We start from the raw sequence: 20,177 nt of genomic DNA, 5'->3' as shown, positions 1-20,177 counted from the left end.
AGCATTTATCGTTTGTGGACTTTTTAATGATGGCCATTCTGACCAGTGTGAGGTGGTACCTCATTATAGTTTTGATTTGCATTTCTTTCAGAGAATATTTTAACAACATGTATGGCTCAGGCACTAGTTAATCAGAAAGGTGCCAGCCTTGAACACATGGTAGGGCTGTACTGGCAAGCACCAGCTAGGTCTCAGCCTGCCTAACCTCGTGGTGGGCCTTGTAAAGAACAAATAACTCAACACAGATAAAGCACCTAGCATTTCTCCCAAGAGGCAGCCATATAGCCCTCTCCCCACGGAAACCTTTCCCTCCTACATAGACTCCTAGCATACAGTGTGGTCAGGGACAAATTCCATCCCTGGCGCTTCCTGCAGGACAGTTGACGGCCACTTGCACCACTTACTGAGGGCGTGGTCAGAGCTGCCCCCTGACCCCTGCAGACAACCCAGGGAGCTCCCAAGGGCTCTTTCAGATGGTCCCCACCCAGAGAACGCATAATCACCCTGGGCAGGAAGACAGCCGGATTCTCACACCACTGGGGACACACTGGGTAGGAAGATGGCCTGCTTGGTGGGGAGAGGGTGGGGGCAGACACACAAAGCACCCAAATGCCCATCCATCCTCCTCAAAGCAGGATAATGAGGACCAAACCTCAAAGTGGCAACAAAGAAGCAACTAGGTCATTTTGTTGGCAATTAACTCCAGGCTGGATTTCATAGGGAAAACCCTTTCATCCCTCACCCCTCAGAGAGACTCCGTGCCTGTGAGAAACACCTGGCTCCTGCTCTGATATAGCCCCCAACTTCTTCCCTGAAAAGACCCAACACATCTCATGTAGGGCCTGACACATGACACTCAACACATGTCAGTGCTCTCAACCCCTCTCAACCCCTTTTGAGATCGGAAAGAAACCAGAAAACGACTCGATTACAGCTCAACAGCTATGTTTCTATATGACTGGGGAAGATAGGAAGTCCTGGCACAGAGAAGAAATTGCACATTATAAAAAGGAATATGCATTAAAAAGGAGAAGATATCACAAATGTGGCTTATTTATGGTTAATAGCAGGTATTTGTTTTTCCTGCTAATAATCTAATTAGCAGTCAATCCAATGCATCCTTTATTATCAGCTGATCCATAATTACTGCTCCATGCTGAGTATTTCCCCGGCACATGATAGCTTTCAACTCCTCAGCACAAACAACCAAATAATCGGTGCTATTATGCTGGATACAGGACTATTCCTCTCCGAAGAATGATGTGGGGCAGGGTGGGGTGGTTACCATTTACCGTGGTCTTTGCATTTTCAGCATCTGTTGATTGATTCCTCACCATCCCCTCTTTAATCAGCCTTGAGGCAGATCGAAAGTAGCTTAACACCCTTAAGAATGTGATAGCTTGGAGACTCCTTTTTTAAAGCTTAACCCAGGGACCAGAAACCTTCCCCATGGTCTGTAGGGGGGATGTGTTCCTAATGGCTATCAAACAGTGCTGAAAGCACAATGTATTTCTCTTTGAAAGTGTTATAAAGTTTTCCCTTCAACTGTTGTTCTAAAATGACTTGTCCTGGAAGAGGTAGCTTCTGATATAAAACTGTTTCATTCAACAGCTTCTGGTCTCAACAAGACACGTGTAGTTCTAGGAAGAGGAGCAAAGGCAGGCTATAAAGGCACCTTTATAGGGGGAAAATATATTCAATCATCACTTTCAGGAGACCATGTGTGGCTGGGAGGGGAGGAAGGAAGCCAGGGTGAGCGTGGTAAGGTGGTAAGAGGGTGGGTTCTGGAGCCAGACAGATCTGGTTTGGAATCCAGTTCCTCCACGGATGAGCAGCATGATTTTGGGAAAGTCACTTCATGATCCTTAGCCTGGATGCTTCTCACCTGACAAACAAAGCTAATAATACCAACTGTCCAGGGTTGTTACGAAGAATAGATGGTTGACACAGGATACACCTGGCAGCACCCGTAGGGGCTCAGATTGTTAGTTCTCTGCTTTTTTTCCTCCTGGAGGCAATCAGTCAATCAATCAATCAATAGAAGCTGGATTTCTACAAGCCAGTAGCATGAGTCATAAAATTCCATTGACTGTCACTAAGCCTCCATCTCTTAATTATAAACATAGGTCAACTTCAGCCTGGGTTCACTGTGGAGCAGCTATACCAGCTGAATTCCTCCTAGTGGTTCCCACTGTCTTGAAGGTCCTCCCACTGCCCTTCTCTCCCCTAGCATTCACCTCTCATCTTCCTATGATTCAGCAACTAAATGGTTAACTCTCAGCAGGCATGTGTACTTTTTGTGACTGGTACCCCTACTACACTGGTTGTTAAACGTCTCCCTGTGTGTAAAAAGGGAGTAAGAGTTGGGAAATTGGGAAGACCTCTCAAGACCTTTCACCAAAGGCTCTCTCACTCAGAAACCAGTGGCTAAAAAAAGAATGAAAACTTCTACACTCTGACCTCAAAGGCGGTGCTAAAACCTGGAGTTAGAAGCCACCCACTCAGTGCCGACTTTTTCTTTTTAAACGTCGTATTCAGGTGGAAACAGAAAAGAGCAGGTATTCAAAAGGAATTTTCACAAAGTGAACACACCCAAGTTACAAGCACCCCAATCAAGAAACTGACACGGTACAAGTTCCCCAAATGCCCTCCTGCTTCCTTCCAGTCACTAACACCAACCAACGGTCACCATGAAACCGATTTCAAACACCGTAAATTAGTTTGGCCAGTTCTTGTACTTTATGAAAATGGAACTCCACAAGCCCGCCAAATCTGACCTGCCACCTGTCTTAGGACACCCTGCAAACTAAGAATGGGGTTTGCATTTATAAATCTTTGAAAATTATGCCAAAGAATAATTATTTCACAAGATGTGAAAACTATACGAAATTCAAATTTCAGGGTCCACAAATAAAGTTTTATTGGAACACAGCCATGTTCATTTATTTACATATTGTCTTTCACTCCACAACGGCAGAGTTGAGTAGTTACAACAGAAATCGTATGACCTAAACAAAACAAAAATAACTAGTATCTGACCCTTTACAGGAAAAGTTGGCCTGCTCTGATTCCAGTGCACAGATTCACTGAAACAGGAAGGCTTTTCTTTGGGGTTTATCGCTAGGAGTGAAATTGCGGGGTCGTAAATGTAAACATGTTTGGCTTTAGTAGACACTTCTAAGATGTTTTCCAAAATATACACGCAGTTTTAAGAGAAAAGCTAAAAACTGGAGCAGAAGCTATAATCTCAGTGTTAAGAGAGGCAGGAAGAATTACAGGGAGTTTATCTGATCCAGAATTGAACAAATGATTAGAAAATCATCAGGACCTTTGAGTGGAGAGGAAAAATGTCAGAGTTACCGAGATTTACCATTTCTTTTCATTCTTACTCCATGCACACTCTAAAAATACAGTCCCCTTTAACGTTGCCATGCTCTGCAGAAACGGACAAGAAAAGTCATGTTTCTGCTTAGAATCCTGCAATAGAGACTGACTTTGTCATTCAGGCCACATCACCAAAGCACCACCATGATCCCTCCAGTAGCTTACCCGAATTGCAGACGAAATACCCAGAAGATATTAGCAACGTCCTGATTTTATGCTGTCATAAGTTTAAGCTTATACACAGGCAGTAAGTATATTACTCACATCTAACCTCCAAAGCAGCCACCAAGAGGCTGTACCCTGTACTGGGTAGAACCAGCAGTCCGTCTACAGAGCAGAAGTGAGCCGCCGCCGCAGCCATCAATGGGCCTTTAAGGCTAAAGAGCATGACACAGGCAGGGCGCCTTCTGTCTTTGAGCTGGGAGGATCTCAGGTGAGGCTGGGTACCTTCCGAAGACACTTGGCTGGAGTCATTCCCCCATACACCTACCTCACATTTCAAATAAGATGTACATCCTAGGTTCTTTCTGACATTTTTCCTCTTACAAGGGAGTTGCTTCTGATTGTTTAAGGACCGCACTCATCACGAAAGGAATTCAAATCAATGGTTTCTGTCTTAATTGCACAATCCTGTTGACTTCTGAGTTGAGCAGCCTCTTGAGTGACAGCAGAGCCTCATTTCCTGCCATCAAACCCCTACCAGCCCGGGAGGCCCATGGGTACAAGGACAGAGCCAGCGCTGACTACAGGACTGAAGGGGTGGGAAAGCCTCTCTCCACTTCTCCCAGGACCACGAGTCCGCCCAGCCCAGCACCTTCCCACAGGAGAAAACAGTAACCTATGGGACTTTCCTGGAGGACCTGCAGGTGAGTTAAACCTGGCTTGTCCTGGGAGAAAACCCCAAGTCCTGGTGGCCCTCCAGAGATGGGCTCTCTAGTTGCCTTAATCTGCGTACAGAAAAGCAACACTAGTGTTTTATCAGAGGTACAGAGTCATTTCTCAGCAAAAGCATAAGCTTTTTGTCCATGTGAAAACATACATGTAACACGTACATATATAAAATAGAGTTCATTTCCCCTGGAAAAGGAAGCTAGCCAGAAGACGAGCACAGCCATGATGCAAACAGCACGTGCTTTACAGAGGGACGCGTGAGCTCCAGGCCACTTATTGGTTGGGGGAGCTTGCCAGAGTCTCCTCCCGCTTATAACCTCAGTCTCCTCGAACTCCAGAAAACAAGGATCATAACCACACCCACCACACGCCTTTGCAGGAAGGATCAAACGAGTCACCTATGAAGAAAAACACTTGATAAACTGTAAAGCATCCCCGGAAGAGGTGGAGAGAGGAAGCTACCTCTGATGTTCCTGCTCTTCATTCCCCTGGAATTCGGCAGGTCTTTGAGCCAGTGCCTCTCCTGATACAGACCATCAACCCACCACAATAAGGACCACAGTCAGTTCAGCCCTCAGCTGGCAGCTATCAACTGGCCATCTATTAACAGCCAATTATCTGGGTGGCTTAATTAATCCACGGGCCACGTGGTCTGAGCTCCCTGAGATTCTAGAAAACAATGGGCCTGAAATACAGGTGCCAGCTAATTTCTCAATGACCATCACGGAGTTTGGCGTCCATTATGCCTGCGTGTTGCAGCTGCGAGAGATGGGAGCATAAATATTGATTGGCTCAGTCTCTCTGTGGCTGGGGGGAATTAATGATTAGAGTGTTCTCAGAGGAACAGCAGAAGCTACATAAATCCTCAGCCTGGACCATTAGGGGAAAAAAAAATTCTAATTTCTGAACCCTAGTGAGGACAGAGGAAAGGGACTGATAGCTTCTTTGGAGAGAGTTCATCAAGATGGGGTGGTCCTACCCGTTCTGTAGATGTTACCCCACGTTCCTGGCCAGGAATGAGATGCAAATTGGGTTTAAACAACAGGATCATTAGCAAAGAGGCAGCTGGGTTGTGGTTCTCTTCCTCTGGGCACTCAGATCGAGTGGCAGGAACACGAGAGTGTGCTGCTTTCCCTGCATTTCCTTGAAAGGTCTCTGGAGTGCTCACAGTTAAGAAGACAAGTGACATGAGGAGAATTTAATTATTTTTTTTAAGTGCTTAATCTCGTCTCCGGGAAATGTTACACATAAGAGACTTTGTACTTGCAATCAGCATTGTCTGGGAGGCTCCTTAATTCCTGCGATGAGGACTCATGCTGATATAAGGGCGTACAAGCAGAATGGCTCAGGCTGACCCAGAGGGGCTACTTCCCTCCTTCGGAAAGAGCAAGGCAGGCAGCGAGGCAGGCAGCTCCTGACTTTGGTCAGAGCCTGCAGGGAAGTACTGGGCTCCTGTGCCTCCAGACTTCTTCCTTGGGGCTACTGCCCAAGGGTCCTGTGCCTCTCTGCTCTGGACCCCTCTCGCTTTCCTTTCCGGGAGATGTGAATAAGAGAAGGGGGAACGATGTGATGAAGGGAGGAGGGAAGCAACGGAAAGAAAAGCAGGAGGAAAGCGGACCCCCTGGGTGGCGCACAAGTTTCTCACACACCATAGAGAGCTCTTCCTCTCTCCCCATTAGTTTCCTAGTGTTCATTAGGTCCTGTGATGGCGGCAGCTCCTGCCAAATGCAAAGACTGCTGCCCCAAAAGGTCATCTCAGGCCATTTATTCTGAAATACCAAAATATCAGAGCCAGCAAATTTCAGGAGCTTCTGCAGAATTCCCCAAGGTACCAGTGTACATGTGTGCATGTGTGTGTGTGTTCTTTAGTATCCCAAAGGGGTTCTTTCTTAATCAGCTCAATATCTAAGGACTTGGAAACTGATTTATTTTTTGGTTAATCTAGCGTTTCTGGTAAAATAATTAAAAGATAAGTAATAGACACAGAGTATCTGTAGTATAATTATTTAAAGCCATGAGGTCTCACTTCAGAGTAATTCACAAGTAACCCCAAATGGCTCAGACTGCTGGCAAGGCCAGGAGGAGATAGGCAGGGCTGCCATATGCTGCTCCCATTTCACAGTCTAGGAGATTGAGCCCGGAAGAGACCGTCAGAGTTACACCCAGCACTGCCAATGGCAGAAAGAGACCCGCGGGCTGCCAAGTGTGTAAGAAAAGCTGGAAAGTGAAGCCACACTTGATGATGACATGGTGGGAGCTGGGCTCTCCATCTCTGGACTCTGGTGAAAAATGTGCATCTCGAGTTCCATATAAGGAGGATGGCTGACCATCCCCCCTCCAGCTCAGGGTCACAGCGCGCAAGTAAGAATAGTCAGCAGCCAGCTATAAAGGGCACAGGGCACATCCAGACTCACTTCCCCAAACAGATGGCAGGTCTATAGTGCTAGTCTCTGGTGGAATGTGCAAATGTCATGGCAGGGCTCACAGACTCCCCCAGAGAGAGGAGCCCAGGATTTGTCCTTACTTTCTAATTCAGATTCTTTTCCAAAAAATGCGTTGGGGACTTTGAGATGCTCTGGAAGAGTGACAGAACCATGAATGTTAAAAACAAAACAAGGGCACAGAAACATGTTTCTTCAACTTCAAAATGTGTTCCTGGGTGCCTGATAATGCACAAGACTGTTCTGGAAATTTGGGATGGGAAAGGTGTGGGAAAGGATGTAGGCAAAGGAGGTAGATGAAATGGCACATGAACTTGGCTGTGTGGAAATCCCAGGCCTTAGGCATCAGCGAATGGCAGCCTCATTTAGCCCCTGTTCAGTTAATTCTGATGAATGGAAATTAACACTTTTAAATGATTCAAACAGATGAGCAACCTTGGAAAAGGGTAGTCTCTAGACAGGCTGGGGAAGCTTGTGACAAGGACATTAATTTCTCTTTCCTTTCTAGCCTTACCCTTAGGTCTTTCCTGTTTTGATTAGGTATCATTCTGTGCCTCTTGGAAATTCTGAGACAGGGATTCCTGGTCTTTGTTTCCAAAAGCACCAGGTCACTTAGTGGAACGAGGGTTTAGGGGGGGAGAGAGAGAGGGAGAGAGCTCCCCAGACTGACTCAAAGAGATTCCCTTAGAACAGACCCAGGGGTCCCTGAGACAGGGCCTGGGGGAGAATGCCAGCTGGAAAAGGGACCTAGAACAGAGGTACAACACAGGGCAGGCCCACAATGTCCCCGGGCAGAGAAATTCCCACCAGCTAGCTGGGACTGAACAGGAGGAGAGGGGAAGTTCAGGGGGAGCGCAGGGTTTTTTAAAAAAAAAGCTTGTCGCTATCTAGAAAGAAAAAGCATGCCTTTCTTGAATCCCTGAGGTTCTAACTTTCTGCTCTCATATTTCCCAGGTCTCACAGCAGACACATCTGGGCCACTAGGCAACACCTTCCTCCCCATCTGCTCCAGGAACTGCCTTAGATGGGAAAACAGCCCAGCGCCCAGTGCAGGCACCAGCACACACAGGAACGAGTGGAAGGATGACCATTCATCTGATAATGGGCTCTTTCTGGTCATTCCAGAGTCAAAGGTCCCTGGACAGACTCTAAAATGCACCCACTGAGCATCAGCAGATTATTAGGGTCTCTCTCTAAAATTGATGGATTTTTTTTTAGTGGGAGAAATTATCTAGTAAATGGGGAACAAAATACCAGTGTCATATACTTAACGCATCTGCAGTAAGTATGCAAATATTACAGAAAACAAGCTCTTTTCTAAGAGTGTTTGCTGTATTTCTAGTACAGCACAAATACATTTACATGAGCCCGAGGCACTTTATTCAAAGCCTTTACATTTCCAAAACTTTCCTCCAAAAGTACCCTCAGGCCTCAAATTCTTCTGTTTTTACTAAGCTCTAAGCCCCTGGACTAAATTTAGTTTCTTGGAAATAAGAGACAAATTTGCTAGGTTGTTTGTTTTGGGGTTTTTTTTTTTAAATTCTGTCAGTTATTGTATAATTCTCCAAATGGCAAACAAATGATAGAGGAGAGAAGCAATGGAAACATTTTTCAGGTCCTTTCTAGTGGGACAGTATTTATCGCTAAAATACAATTTAAATTAACGCATCAAGCATGTTACATGATTTTCAATAAGGAATTAAGAGATTTACTGAATTTGGGGGTGGGAAACTCCCATAAAAAAAAAAATCAACTCAACATTGAAAAGTCAAACTTCAAGAAATCTTTATTTGAGCTATTAATAGAACCAGCCTTTCCTGAAAGTAAGGGGGGAAATCCAATCAATTTTCCGAAACCAGAAGTGCAGACTGGCTTCTCTATATCACCTGGATTGTGACTGGCAATGGGTTTTATTTTATTATCAGACCCACTTTGGAGATCCCATTGCCAGGTGAATAAGGATGTTTCCTAACACTGAGGAAAGGAGAATAAAAGCCTGGGAGCCCCAGACTAGAACTGGCAGCATCTCCACTAAAAGACAACTGGCAGCATGGAATCTACAAGTTGGGAGGTCCCAGCCTTCTCCTGTCCAACCCCTTTCAATTTCTCTAAATATTTTTAAGGGACAGGAGCCCACTGCTCTGGCTTTGAGAAATAAGCTGACCCCCTCCACCACACTGGGAAGAGCCCCAGGCAGGATGAAAACTTCCCCAGGGCTCCGACATGCCCAAGGCAAGAGCTCTTCCCATAACTAGGCATGAGCATTGCCTAGGGAAACCTAAGATACTGAACTCACTCAAAAACCAAATTTTTTTTTTCCCTACAATAGACAACATCCCATCTGAATTCCTACTGTTGAGGCAACAATCTCTGTCCTGGCAAAGGAGTCCTAAACCAAAGGTGCTACAACCACCTGCCATTTGGTGCAACCACTCAATGATGCTGTCTCCTCCCAGCAGACCCTCCCCACTGGGGTGCACCCTGTCCAGCCAGAGGAGCCTCCTCTGCCCCAGCTGGCCTCCTCCAAGGGCAGAGCAGGATTACCCTCTGAGATAGGTTCCCCCTTCAAATGACACCCACCTCCCTGGAGCTCTCCAAAGGCCAGCACCTAGGGATGAGCCATGGAAGTGCTTGGAAAGTAGATGGGTATCGTGCAGCTGTCAGTACCCCAAACTCAGCCCATCAGCCACTAGTGCAGACCCAGGTTCGGTGGCATGGAAGGAGCACTTACATGGGCAGTTCCCAGAATGAGCCCATTCCATTCTTGTCCTGACGCTGCCACTTAATAATAGCCTTGTTATCTTGGGCCAATTGTTTAACCTCATTACTCAAGCTCAACAGCATAAAAGTATGATCAGCCTATTGTCTGTGGTTGTTGTGGAGACTAAATGAGCTAATACATGTGAAATGGAGATGGAGAATTTGTAAAGCACTAGACAAATGCTAGCTATTGTTATTTCACATGAATGCACACAGTCACACAAGCGTGATCTACCAAAAGCTCAGGAAGAATGAAATCATTCGGCCATACATACATGGGGCCAACCGAACTACCAAAAAAAATCAAAAGACTTGATATTCTTCATCCAGCTCCCAAATACCATCCATCAACAAGCTGCTTCAGACTCACATGAAGCCCTTGTAAAAATATTGATTCTAGGAACTTTACCAAACCCAAAGGATCATAATCTCTGCAACTAAACACAAAAATGTGTATATTAAACAAGCTCTCCAGGTGATTCTCACCTGCAGTCAGGTTTGGGAACCAACTGCACTCCTTGAGACGTGACCTGCAAATTTCCATCGTTTGTAGAATTTTGCCTTTCCTGCACCTGGTACCTGGAATAAAACTGTTCCATGCTAAGAAGGATCTCATTTTGTCTCTCCACCCCTCTCCTCAAACACATATACAGTAAGATACAGAGGGGTTCCCATCCACCAGACACAAAACACATCCATGAATACACATAACACATTTATGTAGACACACAAGGTCATAAAACATAAAACAGTCAGACACACAACACATATATGTAGACACAAAGTCACTGAATAGGAAGAAGAAATATATAACAAAGAAGGCGTGTGTCTAATAATAAGTATCAAGATTTTTTAAATCTAAAGAATTCACGGTTATAAAGAACACAGAAAATGGGGGGAAAGGAAGATGTTAAGACAAAGAACACCTCGTCAAAACTACAGCACTAGTAGTGCCGGACTCCTGACATTACACCACTGCCCCATCCCAACCTACTACTCGTTCATTTGTAATTCTCCCTCAACCAGGAACTTGGGAGAGCCCCCCAAATTCAGGGACACAGTGTACTTATTATCACTGCAAGCCCCAAACCTAACAGAGCCTGGCCTATGGCTGCATTCGATAAATGTGTGTTCAGTGCCCACTGGGATGAGAAGAGACAAGTAAGGCAGAAGGACAAAGTGCACAAAGAAGGAGACAGATCTCTTGTCCCAGCTCCCTAGTGTAAACTAGGAATAAGTAAGCTTAAGGTAATGAGGTTCAGTGCAAAACAGAGTTCATGTCCCTGTAGGCATCATTAACTGCATCACAAGGAGCAGAAGCACCCAGGGAAAAAGAAGAAAAGCTCTCCAGATCTATGGACAGGTCTGAGGTGAGTGAGAAAATTGATCCAGTGTGATAAAGGCTGTTTGAAGTCATCAGTCTGACCTCATCACTCCCCTGCTCAGTTCACCTCAAAGGCCCCCCTGGTACGCACATGGCCCTACCCTTATACATCTCCCCAGCCTCATCCGTGCCTTTGGCCACGTGCTTTGACGCTCAAATTATGCCAAACTCACACAGCGTGCTGTGTCATTCCTCTCAGCCTGTTTGGTGCAGTTAACCTCTACCTGGAATGCCCTCCCTACCTACTGGCCAAACCTACTGTTCACCCTTCTCAACTCAGTTCTGTTATGTCCGCCTTCTCCTCCAGGAAGACCCCAGGTTCCCATGATGTCCAGTGCATGGAATCATCTTAGTCCTCAGCACACTGTACCATCCTGGTCCATTCCTAAGCAAATCCCCCACCCCCAGAGAAAAAGTTCTGCATCTCTGTACACACAGCACCTAGCATACTGCCTGGCACACCGCAGATCATCAATAAATGTTTGTGGAAATCAATCGAGCATTGGCAAGATTCCAAAACATAAGCGCCCAAAGGTTTTAGTTAAAAGGAGATCTCAGAGGCAAAGTGATACAGTGGACAGATACTGCATATCAGAGGTCTGAGTTCAAATCAGGCAAGGTACTTAAAGACTGAACCTGTTTCCTAATTTGTGTAATAAGAAGAATACCACCCAACTCACACAACTACTTACAAAGAAGCACCCACTATGTACCTGGCATCTAGTAGGTCCTCCGCACTGTACTTACTGGGAGCTTCCCCTCTCTCCCCCTATCCCCCATTTTTTTTCAGTCTCCCGCTTGGGGCCCTAAGCTTCTCCAAGGACTTTTTCTCAGTCGCTGGAGGACCGCTCTGGATCCAGTTCATAAATGTCTGGTGAGTCAGGAAATGGCCGGAGGCCTCCTTCAGTGTCCCACCGCCAGGTCTGTGGAAGAGTAGGCTGAGGAATGGGGGGTCTGCATTAAAGGTGAGACAGAGCCTGCAGGGAGAGCCTTGTGGCTCCGCTCCGAAGAACCCACTGGGCTGGAGTTGGAAAAGCCACTTGGATTCTCATTTCCCCAACTCCCCACCAATACCAAGGCGTCTGTTTTACAGGCTCTTTAGTGATGTTCAGGGCACAGTCAATTCAACTTCCAATGCAGCTGAAGGGATAGAGGACTATTATAAAGCAGGGGTGGCGGCAGGCCGGGTGGGCCCGAGCAGCAGCCGCCCGGGAGGCTGCAGGGCGCTCGCCGGCGCCGGCCTCCCCTGATCGGGCCTGGCAGCTGAGGGAAGCAAGGAGGTCAGTGCAGCCGCCAGACTTCTGGCGGACGCCAGCACCGACCGGCCCTGCCACCCGGCCCCACCACCGGCGACTCTCTCGCGGCGTCCACGGACCGCCACCCCCTGGGCGGCTCGACATCAGGGTCCCCCGCCGCCCCAGGGCCCCGGCGCGCTGCCCAAGTTGAGAGCCCCGCTCTGCCCACCAGCGCGCGCCCACCGCCTACACCCACTCTCACTTACACACAGCGCGGGGCCGGGGATGCCCCTGAGCTTTTTTAAATCCAGAAATGTCACACTGTAGCCGCATCCGGCGCCCGGTTACCTGCTCACAGCACCCAGACCCCGGCCCTGGCTTCCCGAGAGCCCGCAAACCCGGCTCGAGAGCTGCGCGCCCTCCCGCCAACCACTGCCCCGCGCCCGGCGCGCCGCCAAACCCAGTACCTTGGGGGTCTGCACTTCAAGTCCCGTCGACACCTCCAACTTCTTCTTGGTTACCCAGAAGAACAGCAGCACGGTGATCCAGAGCACCCCGAAGATAGGCAGCACCAGGCGGCGACTCAGGCGCCGCATGGTCCCCCTCGCCTTCTCCTCTCGCCGACGCTACGCCCCCTAGGGCACCCCCTGGCGGTCAGGGTCGGAGGGGCAGGAGTCCCGGAGAGTGTCTGGCTGCTGGGAACGCTCGCCCCGGGATCCGGGTGGAATGCTGACAGGATTTTGCCAGGCGCCCCGCCCGCTTGTGAGGGAAGCGAGCGCGGGGGGTGGGGGGGAGGCGCAAGGTGCCCAGAGGAGCGGCAGGGAAGGGCCGAGGGGAAGCCAAGCTGGACGCCCGCTCCAGCCGGAGAAGCTCGGTGGCCGCTGAGGTGTTCTCTGCGCCGCCGCCGCCACCGCTGCCGCCGCGCGAGGGAAACTGACTCGAGCTGCGGGGAGGGAGGAATGTGAGGCTGTGCCCGGCACCCCGGGAGGAGCACGAGGGAGGAGGGAAGGGAAGCAGCGAAGGGGGAGGGAGGATCGACCCACAGGCGGACTCCCAGGGCGCCCCGGCGGGAGCGAGCGGGGCTCTGAGAGGGGGAGCTACCGCCGTCAGCCCACTGAGGCGCCGGGCGCTGTTTGGGGGCCGCAGGCGCCGAACCCTGGGAGCAGCTCCGGGACTATCCTGGGATGGAGCGGGGCGGGAACGGTGCGTCCGCGAAGCCCGCCACCCCCAGCTGCAAACTAGGGCCTGAGGGCCAGCCGGCGCCAGGCGGAGCTGTGCCTGGGAGGAGTTTCCCGCTCTCCGCCGGGGGCTGCACGTGGCGTTCACAGCGTGCTCCCGCCCTCAGAGCACCTTCCGTACCGGAGCCGGCGCTGGGACCTCGGGACGCTGGCGGGGCAGCTACCCAACCCTCGAGTCACCTTCGTGGCCCTTCAGGGCCAAGGCTGAGTTCGGCCAACTCCCCAGAGTGTTTCTCTGCCTGCCTGCAGGTGCCTGGCAACTTTTCTGCTTAATGGAATGCTGAGTTGGTCTAAATTTAACTTTAACGTAATCCTTTGAAAAAATTAAGGTGCAATTATCTCCCTTAAGAGTATGTCTCCCTATAAGGATCAGAACTCTGTGCTAGGAAAGGGGGGGTCCAAAGTTGGGTCGACCACATGGTGTTCTTGGAAAGTGATTTGGGGCAGGAAGGAACTGGGTACAGAGGGCTATCTTTCAAAAGCTGCCTTCCCCAAATGCCTTTTGGAAGTGGGTCCTCCTTCCTCTTGCAAATTGAAACCACTCAGGTCTAGAGGCAGAGCAAAGTCTGAATGGGATTCCCATGTAGGCCTCAGCTAGGCTGGAATAAATGTGCTATCACTGGATTAGGGGTTCTTGGCCTGGGTCAGCCACAACAGCAGTGGGAATCTTGGGCAAGTACTTTCCTTGAGCCTTAGATTCCTCATCTGTAAAATGGGGATGATACTACCTCCTCTAAGTGAATGAAGAGTTGTGAAAACTAAACGCAAGGTGCTGGTGTTACCTGATCATCTGATCCCTCAAAAAGGGGAAGATAAAACCTCGCTCTCCCTGGGGAACAGTGCTATCTTATGTGTGTAGCCTGAGCTGGAGGGACGCTTATCTCATCAAGTTGTTTGCAGAGGTGAAAGTGATGCTTCTACTACTGAAGACATCACTCCCCTGCCTCCCCCAAAGAGCTCAGCATAGGGGAAGCCCCCATCCCAGAGGGAGGTAAGGCAGGTGTAAAGCAGGGCTCCAGAATTCACTTTCCAGTAAGATGGAGCAGACAAAAAGTGGAGCAGAAATGGAGGAATCTGCTGAAAGGTTCGGTACCCTGTCTTTCAGCCCGAGGGCAGTCCTTTCTCACAGCCTCACAGAGTTCCTGGCCAGGCTGTAGATAAGAAGTTTTTGGTTGGAAACAATGGTGGAAATCAAACAGCCCAGAAAAGCTGGGCACTCTTGCCAGCCCATCTCAAGATTCCGCTGAGCTCTCAGACCTCATGCAGAACCCTGAGGATGGTCCAGGATTTGCCTTTATTAGAATTCTTTATGCTGAAAGGTCGGGGTAGACTCCCCAGCCACCACTTTGCCTGGGCAAAGGTCCAGGTAGATCACAGTCACGGGAGGGATGGGGGTGGAACAGCAGCAAGAGAACCCCTCCCTGCGGCATCTTGAGCTTCCTGGATCCCTTCCAGGAGCCTCACCCCAGACCTGCAGGCTGAGGCCTGCAAAGTATTCTGCAGCAGACTGCAGGGGACCCCCAGGCAAGCCGCTGAGATGCCGTCAGCTCCAGGCAGGAGCTGCAGCACCGTAGTCCACTGCTCAGTGCTTTGTGATGCTGCTTCTGAGTAACAGATGGCAGACGGTTACACAACACCACCGCCAAGCTTTAGAGATGGTGCAACCCCACACTGCCTGCTGCTGAGGGTGTAAGGTGCTTTGTGCTGTTTGGCATCTGGGGAAACCGAGGTCCTGGGTCTCCCATGGCAGCCCTTTGCAGGGCCTGCAATGCCTAGGAGAGCAGGGCTTGCCTTTCAAGGAGCTTGCTTCTTGAATTATTTTCTCAAGTGGAGAAGATTCCCTGGGCCAATGGAAACTGTCAAAGGAGTCTGGTTTCACCGAAGGTCATTACCTCATCCAGCCAATAGGCGTATTAATCTGGGTTGTTGAGCCAGTGTCATAAGGACTGAAAATGATTTCAGACATGACTTCAAACATCTGGAAGCCAGGGGAGTCTCCACACAGGGCCTGACCCTGTAAGTCTCTTCCAGCCTATCCAGGGGTCCCCTGTGCTCCGGCAGATATTTAAAACTTTAATAACCAGCTTAAGTAATGCAGAGCACAGTTGATCCCAGTGGGGGATTAGCTATCATTGGTGATTAATCCAAGGTACTCCTTTTCTCATCACAGCCTGTATGGGGAGGAAAAGCTCCTAGCAAAAGATTTAACATGGCAGAAAAATGAGGAAAAGAAGTACATTCTGAGTTAGGATCATCCTGGTGCCCGAAAATGGATCTACCTATGGTCTTGATAGCCTTAAGCAAGTCCTTCATTTCTTTGGGTCTGTTTCCCCATCATGCCCTCTCAAAGACCCTCCCAGCTCACACGTATAGCATTGAAACCGTCCTCCCTCTGGTCCCTGAATTAGGATTTTTTGTGTGTGTGACACTCTTGTTATTGGCAAGTTCCGTGTAAGCTGTTCTTCCCTAGCAGCCGAAGACATTAGAGAGCGAATTGGGTATTGGAGCAGATGTGAGTCATTCGTGTTAGTATAAAAACTATGGAATAAAACCCATTATGGCCCCAGAAAGCTGTGTAAAGCAGCATATGGAGCAAATGTAAGCTGGAAACGGGAGGAAGCTGTGAAGTCCAGTGCATATGCTCCCCGGCGGCTTGTGCTGTGGGCTTTCACACTTTGCTTCTGGTTGCCTTCAGCAGTCCTCCTGTCACTCTCGCTCAGCTCTCTGCAGAGGCTGCCGCCTTTTGTTCCTTTTGGATCCAAGTCCCGCATCCCTCCTCTCTGCCCACTGCATGACTTCAGTCAGGATGTGTGTGCGTGTGTGTGTCTTCCATCCGCGTGCTGATCAGACCTGCCGCCGCCAGCGAGATGCCCTCTGTGCCCAGCCTAATGAGATTTCACCCACAGAGGTCTGACAGCTTTCTGGGGAGGTCTTTGCCCCTCCCGAACGTAAGGAAGGGTAACCGGTAGCGGGGCAGAGATGAGACACACACACGCTGGCCCAGCACTGGCAGGGGCCCCTGGCAGCCAAAGGAGTAGCAACAAGAATTCAAAGATGTCTGTCTTTATTCCACAGTCGTACAGACACAAGTCTTTGGGCCCATTCCCGTGGCCTGCTTTGTTCAAGCACTCCACCTGTAAATAATACATCAGCTCCCTTTTCCTCTGTGCACCTCTCCTTTTTCCTTGCCACTGTAGATTCTGTCAAACTGCCTGTCCCGAGTCTCCTGCGAGGCCTTTTTATAAGGTGAGTGATAGAACAGTTTAGGCTGTGTGGTAAATGAGAATGAGCCATTACCAACCTTCTTACCTCCCCTCTCTGCCACATTGGTACATCTGTGTCAAAAGAATAAAGCCAGCCGGCTTTTCCTCTTATCTTTACCGAGTAGATGGGTGGCTTTATCTAAGCGATCTGAGAATCACCTTTCCGGATCTTCCTCTATCCATTAAACACCTCCTTTCACCATTCTACTACCCTCCACCCCTCCCCCTGCCTTTTTTTTTTTTTTTTTCTTATGTATCACTGAATAATTTGCTTCCTGGAAAGGGATTTATATCTTTGCATTTCAAAAGCCTGCTTCTTTCTGTCATTATTTGAAATGCCCCCAAACTTTCTTTGTTCCTCACCCAAATGCCAAATGTAAAACTCACTATTGCTGCAATGATTCGCCTGTGCTGATTGTGAAAGTGGTTTGATCTTCAGTGGTGGTGTCCTGCAGCGACCTGAGCCATGGACCACCCTGCCCCCCATGGAAAATGTCAAGCTCCAGCAGCATGAAGGGGTGACCCAATTAGCTTAAAGAAATGTAGAGGAAAATTCTTTAAGCTGAATTACCTAGCAGGGCCTCTGAAAGAGAAGAGCACAAACAGAAGAAGGATTGAAGGGATCCAAAGACAGAGATCATTTATTCCCCAGAACCCAGATTTCAGACAGCCATGTCTGATAGCCACCTGCATCATCTCCGACAGTCAAAAAGAGTCCTTCTTGGTCGGCTTAAGTTTAGAGGCATCAGTGAAAGGTTGAAGGGAGAAAGAGAGCTCAAATTCTGGAAGGAACAGAACCATGGAGGGTCCTCTCCAATCTGGCAGGAATTTCAACAGTGAGAGGAGCCAAACACACGCCAAGGGGGGAAATGAGACAAACCTGGTTCCCAGGACAACCTGCTGCAGCCAATGGTCAATTTAGAAGTAATCAAGTCATTGGTGGATGTAGCACACTGAGCAGGGCAACCACACCCCCCAGTTTGCTTAGGTCAGTCCTGGCTTCCAATTCCTGGCATAAGTATTAATAGTGCCCCCTTTCACTTTCAAGAAATTCTTATTTTTAGACAGTAAATTAGATGGCCACTCTAATGGACAGGAGGCCTTCCAATGATGTTGCTAAAAGGAAGATTGAGTTTCTGAAGTGACTAAAGGGTCTTTGCCATTCAAGTTCTTTTGTGTGTGCACTGAGTTTGGGGTAGTCTGGATGTTCCTGTGGGGCACTATTCTGAGTGGATGATACTCAAGACATTTATTCCAAGTAGAGATAATGTAGACAAATTGAGCTAGCTTTAAACAGGAAATAATTGTGTTGCCCATATCAGTCAATGGCTGTCTGATCCTATCCACTCTACTGAAGGCATTTTATCCACCTAGGAGCTCACACATCTCAGGAAGCAGCCAGGTTGCTGGCACAGGTGTCTCTTCAAAGGGCAGAGAGTTCCTGTCATCAGACTCTAATTGTCCTTCCAATCATCTCTTTCTCTACCCATTTCCCTTCATTGGCCTTGAATGAGCAAAATGGGATGGGGTCAGGGAAACAATAGCATAAACACAATGAACGCAATGAAAACAACGGAACCGATATTCACCCTTCTTGTTGAAGACACAGTGGGAAGCACTGGGGTCCAGGTAGGACTCACAAGGAAGCAGCCCTAAATGATCATCGCCAATGAAGATGAAGTGGAGCCAGGGTTTTCCAGCTTCTCAACAGAAGCAAAAGTTCAACTCTGTGATATCCCCTGGATTTTAATTGTTAACTAATTTAATTCCTAACCCCCCCCCCCCAAAAAATATCAGGTGGGCTAAACTAAACAGGTCTGCAGACTGGATCTAGCCTCCTGCTTGCTGGTTTACAACCTGTTCTTCAGCCTCAAATGTCTTAATAAGCACTGTGGTTTCCTGTGTACCATCATTCAACCAAGTTAGAACAGATATACCCAGCCAAGACAAACGGGAAATAGTGGATCAGACTATATTAGAGTCAGAAGGCACCTTGAAGACCATCTAGTTTGATGCTCCTTATTTTGTAATTGAGGAAAATGGAGCTCAGAACCTACATGATCTACTTCCAGCAAGACGAGTTCATCAGTAGGGCTTGCATTATAATACATCTACCCCGAACCCCCAGTTCTCCCAAGTGTCATCTGCCACTAGGTTCAACAGACCAAGTGAAACAGGGAGCTGAGACGTTTTGGAGGCAATCACACCCAGAAGTCTATAGGTAATCAGCAAAGCAATCAATAAATACATTGTGAGCACGGATTTAGGGCAATTTGCTGTGAGGAATACAAATAAATACATCTGTTCCCAAGTCTTCAAGAATGTGTAAGCTGGTGATTAGGGTGCAGGCTTGAGCCTTAAAAGATCTGGTCCCTCCTCTCTGGTGAGTTTCCCTTGAGTGATGATAGGAGTTCTAGGTAGAGGTGCTTCAGTCCACCTGAGAACTCACTACAACACAACAGGAAAGTCATTTTTGTAGCCACACTCTGCACCTGTCTTTGGTTTCCCTCTCTAAGTGCTGTACAAATATTAATTAAACATAGATTATCTGAAAAGTGCTTTTAGCATTTGAACTCAACTGGGCTGCATCAGAGGATGATATTAACACCATCCCCCTGTTGGCAGAATGCTGTTTTATAAAGTAAAAACTCCTTCCTTTTTTGCAGTTTTCCCCTACACAGACAATTTATTTTGCCCATCCTCTGGCTATTTCACCTTTTGTGTCATCATTTTCATGAGACAAGTGAAAATAATATTTCTCTTGTGCTCCAAAGAGCCAAATCCCTTTTGCTGGCTTGATCCAAAGAATGCAGGTTTGAGCGGTAATAGAAAGATGCCTGATGTACAGTCCAAGCACAAATCCTCAGGGAGAAATAATGCATCTCTTGGAAAAAAATAGCTTATACTTATGAGGCAGGAGATTTTCAATTTATAATGGTTTCCTATTTCCTTCAATTGTCAGGATAACTGCATTCCAGGAAGGTTAGGCTTTCTGTATGCCTTAAGGATCTGGAAGATAGATTCAAGAGTGGTAAGTGATAAATAAGCTTGGCTGTCCATCCCCTGCACCACAGCCCCAGGGATTTTGAAGCAACGCAGATCAAAGGGTTAAAAAATCCATTACCCAGAGAGATGGCAAAGTTCTTCTCAGTGATTTCTTCCCCCATCACTGCTCTTGAGCCTGAATTCCAAATTGATTTCCTTAATAACTATTAAAGATCTTTTTAATTAAACCAGGCACCCTCTTCCTTGGCAAACTTTTCTCGATGACAACTCTGGTTAATTAAAGGTTTGAGCTGCAAAGACGTATTACATAAGAATAAGGGATGCTGCTTTATGGCGTGTCAGTGAAGGACCCTGCTGGTTCCTGCTGCAGAAACCAGGACTGCACCAAAGGGCGGTGGAGGAAGTCCCAGAAAGTGTTCTTAATCAGGGTGAGGGGTAGGGTGCTCATTTTTCTGTTTCCTGAGGTTCAGTTTCTCCTTTTGGGCTTGCTGGGTATGTGCTCATCAGGTGTTTATCATTAAAAGCATGGTTCATTCGGATCAAAATTCATGGATACTAACAAGATATTTTTACCT

At 48.1% G+C, this 20,177-nt stretch overlaps 1 protein-coding gene across 2 annotated transcripts in view; it reads right to left on the bottom strand.

Moving 5' to 3' along the window:
• GALNT14 (polypeptide N-acetylgalactosaminyltransferase 14) overlaps window positions 1-12,849 on the bottom strand; it is a 191,880-nt gene extending 179,031 nt beyond the window's left edge. Inside the window, exon 1 of one of the 2 annotated variants that reach the window (XM_010987767.3) lies at window positions 12,563-12,849. In XM_010987767.3, the coding sequence (XP_010986069.1) occupies window positions 12,563-12,691 (129 nt within the window). In that variant the 5' untranslated portion in view covers window positions 12,692-12,849. The remainder of the gene's footprint in view (window positions 1-12,562) is intronic. The other variant, XM_010987766.3, reaches the window with a different exon arrangement.
• Window positions 12,850-20,177: the final 7,328 nt, after the last annotated feature.

The sequence above is a fragment of the Camelus dromedarius genome, chromosome 15 (assembly GCF_036321535.1).
Source record: "Camelus dromedarius isolate mCamDro1 chromosome 15, mCamDro1.pat, whole genome shotgun sequence".
NCBI lineage: Eukaryota > Metazoa > Chordata > Mammalia > Artiodactyla > Camelidae > Camelus > Camelus dromedarius.
The sequence above is the reverse complement of the archived record's forward strand: the minus strand, read 5'-3'. Positions and strand labels throughout refer to the sequence as shown.